General features: G+C 42.1%; 1 protein-coding gene and 1 long non-coding RNA gene across 2 annotated transcripts in view; one reads left to right on the top strand and one right to left on the bottom strand.

Annotated features, from left to right (window-relative positions):
* The window catches only part of SCOC (short coiled-coil protein), a 34443-nt gene extending 29705 nt beyond the window's left edge, over positions 1 to 4738 (bottom strand). The window contains exon 1 of the mRNA XM_011374302.1: positions 4669 to 4738. Within this exon, the coding sequence (XP_011372604.1) occupies positions 4669 to 4738 (70 nt within the window). The remainder of the gene's footprint in view (positions 1 to 4668) is intronic.
* The window catches only part of LOC111729023, a 38656-nt gene that overhangs the window by 24218 nt on the left and 7068 nt on the right, over positions 1 to 7370 (top strand). The gene's annotated exons all lie outside the window — the stretch shown is intronic.

Below are 7370 nucleotides of genomic sequence, written 5' to 3'. Positions count from 1 at the left end.
AAAAGCAGCTCAAAGAAGGTTAAACATAAGACCAGAAGTTGTAAAACTCCTAGAAGAAAATATAGAGAAAAAGCTTCATGACATTGGTGTTGGCAATATTTTCACAAATATGACACCAAAAGCACAGGCCACAAAAGCAAAAATAAACAACATCAAACTGAAAAGCTTCTGCACAGTAAAGGAAACAATATAGTAAAAAAGCACCCCACGGAATGGGAGAAAATATTTGCAAATCATATATCTGATGAAGAGTTAATTTCCAAAATATATAAGGAACTCCTACAACACAATAAAAACACTAAAAGCTCAATTAAAAATGGGCAAAGGACTTGAATAGACATCTCATCGAAGACATACAAATAGCCAACAGGTTTGTGAAAAGGTGCTCAGTGTCACCAATCATGAGAAAAATGCAAATCAAAACTATAATGAGATATCACCTCACACCAAGTACTGGTGAGGATGTGGAGAAATTGGAAGCATTTTACAGTATTGGCGGGAATGTAAAATAGCACAGCCGCTATGGAAAACAGTATGGAGGTTCCTCGAAAAGTTAAAAATAGAACCACCGTATCACCCAGCAAGCCCACTGTGGGATATTTATCCAAAAGAATGAAAATCAAGATCTCAAGATAGCATCTCATGTTCGTTGCTGCACTATGCACAGTAGCTAAGATGTGGAAACAACCTGTATGTCCATCAACATATGAATGGATAAACAAAAATGTGGTATATGTACACAATAGAATATGATGCTATATGCCACGACATGGATGAACCTTGTGGACATTATCCTAAGTGAAATAAGCCACCCACAAAAGGACAAATACTCTATGATTCCACTTAGATGAGGTATCTAAAATACTCAGACTCATAGAAACAAAGAATGCAGTGATGGTTGCAAAGGCTGGGGATGTAGGGGGCGGGGAAGGGGCAGTGGCTAATCAACGGGTATAAAACTTAAGGTATGTAAAAAGAAAAAGTTCTAGAGATCTGATGTATAAACATTGTGACTATAGTTAACAATACTGTATTCTACACTTAAAAATCTGTTAAGAGGGTAGATCTCATGTTAAGTATCCTTACCACATTAAAATAAAATTTTTAAAAAACCGAAAAAAAAGATTCGTGATTAAAAACCCAATGAACTGAAAAAAAACCTAAAATATCAATAGTTGGTTTCGGAAACTGAGTGAAATCAATGATGATATATCATTACGTCTATCCCACAAACACATTGCCTAGCCCTAAAGTTGTTTGAATTTGCAACCTCTCTTTCAGAGTCACTGGGATACAGCACGGACTGTGAGAATGGAACTAGGAGTGGATGAGATCATCTAGAGAGCATGTCTAGAGAGAGAAAAGTAGGCCAAGGGCAGAATCTTAGGGAAACACTCGAAGGAGTTCCCAGAAGGGTCTGAGAATGATGACAGATTAAAAGAGAGTCCGAAAAGTGTGCTTGCATCAAAGGCAGAGGTGCAGACTTAGAGGAAGAAAGGAGAGATTGGTACTATCCAATGCTTGGTCTGCCCTGCACGCCTGCCACCCAGAGGGGAGGCCCGTCCAGCTACGGTGTAGCTTGGACTAGAGATTCCCAAACTGCCTTGGTTCATAGTGCTCTTAAGTCTAAGTAATTTTTTTAGTGCTCCATGGCCAAGAGAAAATACTACACAATTCCGTGACATAACTATTTAGGTCCAACCATCTTAATAAGTACTTATGTCCTTAAAACTGAGCAAGCAACCTTTTGAAAAAAATAACTATGCCTAAACTGAAAGAAACTCCAAGTTTTTAAAAATTTCATTCTTAAATAAACACAATTACTTATGAGATGTGCGCACCTCTTGGGCACGTCACAACTCCTCCAGCCTTCTCAGACGGAGGCCGTCATTACCTGGCCTTCACTGATTTTTACACCGAACTTCCTTTGTCACACAACCACAGAAAACCCAGCATCGAAAGAGATGTCACTGAAAGAAATGTAGCTCAATCATTGTGAAATTGCGCACAGCCTCGAGCCAGTCTTTCTCACAGTGACTGATGGAGGCAGAGACCCCACCTGCCGCCACAGACTTCTGTGGGTTTGCTGCGGTCTCCTGGGCCACCTTGGCACACAGTTTGGGAACCGTGGGGTTAAAGCCGATCTAGAATCCCGAATCTTTTATAACCGTGTTTCCATGGAGATATTTGGTCTGAAATCCATACAACTAACCTACAAGTGAATTTGTGGAGCACAACTGGTTTGTGATTTGAGTAACTGCTGTCACTGCCAGTTCTCATGCCTCCACACTAACAGGAAGTAGGATTCCCTAAATAAATAAAATCCAAAAACATGCCAGAGTTTAACTAATGCCTTCAGTCCTCTTCCCAAACCTTTTTCCAGGGTTAGCAAATGTTTTCTTCTCCTTTCTCTTGCTGTCCTCTAAGGAAAGACACCATGTCCTGATGGGGTGGGGGCGGGCGGGGGGACGGAGGGGACAGTGACTGGGTCTAAAACAGCCACACGCGGAATCAGCAGCAGCAGCAGCAGCAGCATACTTGTGTCCTGACTGTATATTCAGAAGTAAACGCGAATCTTCTTGTATGAGAGCCTCCGTGTCTAGCAGGTTTAAATACAAAATGTAGCTAGCCAGTGCGTGCCTCGAGGAAGGTCTTAACCTCTCTGGGTCTCTTTTTCATATATGTGTATATTTATATATATGATATGTATAAAGTATACATTATATAGTAATATATATTAAGACCAAACTTTTTATAACATACGTTATATAGAGACTAAACTTTTTAATAATATAAGCCATCCCCTTTCAATGCTTTACTCTTTCATAGACTCAAGGATGCTTACAAAACAAGCTGCATTTACTTCCTAATAATTTGTTTTCCTATTTATATTTATCAAAAACAATAGCAAACTCGTGCTACATCAACTCGATAAAATTATCTCCAAAAGCCGGAAACCATGATGTTTCAGTTTATTCTTGTTACAAGTATACGAACAATTTCTAGTTAGCGTTTTGGAATACTGAAACAGCACAAATTAGTACCAGTCCCTCAGGTGGCCTATCATTACCGTGCTGGATCATCCTTTAAGCCCTTTGTGCCGTAAGTTTCTGTGACTCTAACCGAGGACAGGAGGAGGTGGCGCCCTCCCTCACGGAGGACCGCTCAACAGCCGGGTTCATTCTGCGCTCCTGCCCACGGCCCCAGGCTCGGTTAGCAAGCAAGTTCAGGGTTGGCGGGGGGGCCCTCCAAACCCGGAGCGGTGGACTGGACCCCAGCCTTCAAGTCCCCCGCCCTCCTCTGCTTTTGTCTGCAGTGGAAGCGTGAGGGTAGCAGAAAATAAGGCACAGAGGGCAGGGCTGAGGCGCGAGGAGACAGAGTGGTTTTGGAAAGGCTTGTCGCCCAGACCACGCCTAGAAATGAGAGAAGAGTCGCGGGCTGGAGCGAGGTCCGAGCAGCACGCACCCCGCACGAGCTGCACGGCGCGTGGCCTGCACAGCTCCCCTGGCGCGCTCCTCGGGCCTTCCAGAAGCCAAGAAACAGGTTTCCCTCCAGTCTTTGTTTCCTTCCTTCGCTGCCTTCTGCAACTCTGCCACTTTCTAAAACCCCCTGGTGGGAGCATGTTAAGGCCAACGGGATCCCATTGCTCCAACAGCCCAGAACCTTGTACCTTTTCTCCTTAGTCAAAGCTGGCAATTCTCCCTTTCATTTCCAAAGGCCCCAGCGTGTTTGTGCGGTGCCAGGAGAGGAAGCTTAGCTCCGGCTGGCTGCTGGTTTGTGCTAATTGTCTGGCCGCACTTTAGGAAGAGGCTTTTTGAATCTGAGCATTTAGGGAGAAAGTGGAGAAGCGTGGCTGAATGAAAGAGCTATTGATGTTAAATATTCATGCTCTGCTCTCTGTTAATCAAAATCAGTAACCCCCATTGCTTAGCTGCAGTCTTGCTGGCTTCTTACTAGGATTGTGCTAAAGGAACTTGGATGCAAACCACCACCACCACCACCACACCAACACACACACGCACACACGCACACGCACGCACGCACGCACGCACACGCGCCCGCACCCAAGACGTGAGTACTTATAGGCTTGAAGTGTTTCCAAATAACATTGTGCAATTCAGCATTGTTATCTTCTTCAGGATAATTATCCTCCCCTCAGCATTTTAGAATTTTTTCTTCTCTTGTGTTGAATTTAGCAAACTTTGCCCTTGCTTAAAAACCAGACATTTTCTGAAATAATTCTTAAAGCGAATTGCAATATATTCCAGTTCATTTTTCAGAAATGATCAAATTATTTTACAAAACAGAGACGATGACTATAATTGAACAAAATATGGTAATATCATAGGTCATTTTAGTAACAACTTTGAGGTCATGTTTCCTGAGCTTTTAGGAAATGAACATTTTATAATTTTGTTTGTTGATTTATTTTTAAAAGTACATGTAATACAACCACAGGAACTTTTCCAATGATCAGTTAAAAAGGTAAAAGAAAAATAACTCTTAAATAAAATCTCTTCGTCCTCTTTTTCTAACTATATTTTTTCAAGTTTTCTACCATGAATATGTTTTACCCTTATAATAAAAATAGTAGAAGTTATATTTTTAAAGAACTTCTGAGCAGTTGCTAAATTTTTGTGATTCAGAATTCAGCAGGTTCTCCCTTACCTATGTCATCTGCAAGAGGGATGTTGGTGAAGGTGCTGTCCTCCTCTTGCTCTATGCTGGACCCGTCCATCTTGTTCACTTTTCAGGTCTGTTAGAAAAATGAAGGCAGGGAAAAACGACAGTTGTCTCATGTGATCGCCCTTGTTAAATCATTAATAAATGAGTGTCCGAGCAGGTGCTCTCTGATCCTTGCCCTAGACACCCTTTTCCTGTGTTCCACCTGAGAAGTTCTTACTTAGTTAAGTTGCACTCTTCACTAGAAATGGTTAGAGACCAAAGCGAAAGAGTCACAGCCCTCTACCTGCGGCTGTCCACCTGGCACTAGTGCTGTACGCTGGCTAGATGCCAAGCCTTGCCTTCGATCCAGTGACAGTTTCCTTGGGCTGAGCTGCCCAAGAACATTGCCAAAAAAAGAACCAGGGTAAAGTTGGGGAAAGAAATTGAATTTTATACCATAAGCTTCTCATTTCAACACCTACAATAAACTTCTCAAGGAATTTGGTCAGTGACCTAGCATCATGACTTGGTCAAACAGCCTCAATTTCCTGTCCTGTATGAGGATAGGTCCTGTGGTAAGAATTAAAAGTGAGTAACGTGCACTCGATAAATGTCAACCACAATAATGACCGCAGACGATCAGGCGTATGTGAGGAAATACGATTCTCTATGTGTTGCGCTCATCAGTGCTGATCATATTACTGTGTATATTCCTCACCCTGTGAAGGTTCATTAAAATGACAGGACCTCCCTTCTGTGTTTCTGGAGGAGCCCCAGGGAGGAATGTCAGCCTTGTTAGCCTTTAGGGCAAAGGACTTTTTTGAAGGAAGAAGCATTCTTTTACAACTCTTTTTTTTTTTTTGATCCCCTAGTCCACATTTATGTACATAGACAAACCCAAAACTATTTGAGAATTTCATGTCCTCTCTCTTTTTAGGGGAAAAAAAAATCAGCCAAATTTAATGAAGAATTTTAAGCAGATATTATAAGTGAGTTACTACAGCCATGTTCAGCTCTAAATGCTTTGATACAGTAGATTTTTTTCTTTTCTTTTCTTTTTGAGGTCACTACTGCTGTATCAAGCCAAATGGATGTGAGCTGTCGGAAATCCTGAATGTTAAAAAATTAGATTCACTAGACTAGAATTTCTCATTTTCCAATTACATTCTACAAATATTGAGTGCCTATTCTGTACAAGCTGGGGACTTTGGAGGGTTCAAAGTAAGAAATAGTTATTGCTGTTAATAAGCTTATAAAAAAAAGCTCAAAGTCAAAAGTCCTGGAGGTTTACAGAAGAGAAAATGTGTTCCTGGCTGGCAGATCCTGAAAAGCTTAGAGAAGGTGACATTTGAGATGCACGATCAATGACAAATGGTATGCAGTAGGTGTAGATGGCCAGGTGGTGAGTGCTTTCTCAGTGGAGGGGCGTGGGCAAAGGCTCAGAGTTGGGAAGTCATTAAGCACATTTGGGAACCAAGAGTGGAAGATACCTGTATATTAGAGGTAGGAAATGCGATGGAATATAGATCGAGGCCATATCTAAGAGAGCTTCGAATGATAGACTGTGTTAGTCCAAGTCCTCTAAGAATCAGACACTAAGATGGGATTAAAAGGGTGAGAGAAAAGAGGGAGGAAGCCTGGAAAGCCTGGGAGAGCCACCGGACCACGATGCAAGACTGACCCAGAGCAAACACACGGAACGGTGTATGGTCTCGCTTGTCCTTCAGACGAGGGAAGTTTCAGCAAGGTTGTCAAAGAGCACTTGAGCCGACGTTGATCATAAGAGGGCTCCCATGCCACCCAGGAGTGGGTTCCCTTGGCATTCCTGCAATGGTTAGCTACTGGCGGGAGCGGATGGTGGGAAGTCAGGCCTCTGCAAATGGGGTGGTGGATTTCGGAGCACAGTAGCTGGAGCCCTTGGTCAGTCACATTCCCTGTAGTTGGAGGTCTACAAGGCACGTGATCATAACTGTCACGTGAGTTCCATTTTCTAGCAACTCTACGTGTAATCATGGACCAGTACTTTAGGAAGCATAGAAATATATCTCTTGCCTAATCCATCCTCTGTCAGTCCTAGAAATAGTAGCACGCACTTAACAAATGCTTACTGTGTGCTAGGCGACAAGTCCACGAGGTAGGCACTTATATTCTTGTCCAAAATGAGGCATAGAGAGAGATTAAATAAAAGACAAGCAGCCAAGTAAGTGGTAGAGACTACTAAGTGATCGGAATCCAGGCCCTCTGGATCCAGGGTCTATGCTCTTAACCACTGTGTTAACCACTCCTGATGAAATTACTGGGTAGTGAAGGGGATGAATTAATCCACCTGGAGAAAGAATTTAGAAATCAAAAGGTGCCTTTGGTTTAAATTGTGTATTTGGGTTTTAGTTTTGTTACTCACAGCCAATTGTCCTTTTTGTTAGGATTAGCCTAAGCGCTGGATTCCTTGCCTTCTTTCTGATTGCCTTCAAGGACGTTTTTCATGAAGTATCTGTCCTAATGGATACAGGAATGAAAAGAGATAAAAACTCAAGTCAGTCAGTGTTGCTATCATCCCCAGTCTTTGGGCAAAAGTTATGACAGAGAAGATGTTCACTTTTAACTGGAGTGGATTTAAATTATCCATGGTAAATATTCACCCTGAGCTTTGTCTTCTTCTAATAGTTTTATTGTTTTAGCTCTTATGTTTAGGTCATTGATTCATT

Source organism: Pteropus vampyrus, unplaced genomic scaffold (assembly GCF_000151845.1).
Source record: "Pteropus vampyrus isolate Shadow unplaced genomic scaffold, Pvam_2.0 Scaffold243, whole genome shotgun sequence".
NCBI classification, from domain to species: domain Eukaryota; kingdom Metazoa; phylum Chordata; class Mammalia; order Chiroptera; family Pteropodidae; genus Pteropus; species Pteropus vampyrus.
The sequence above is the reverse complement of the archived record's forward strand: the minus strand, read 5'-3'. Positions and strand labels throughout refer to the sequence as shown.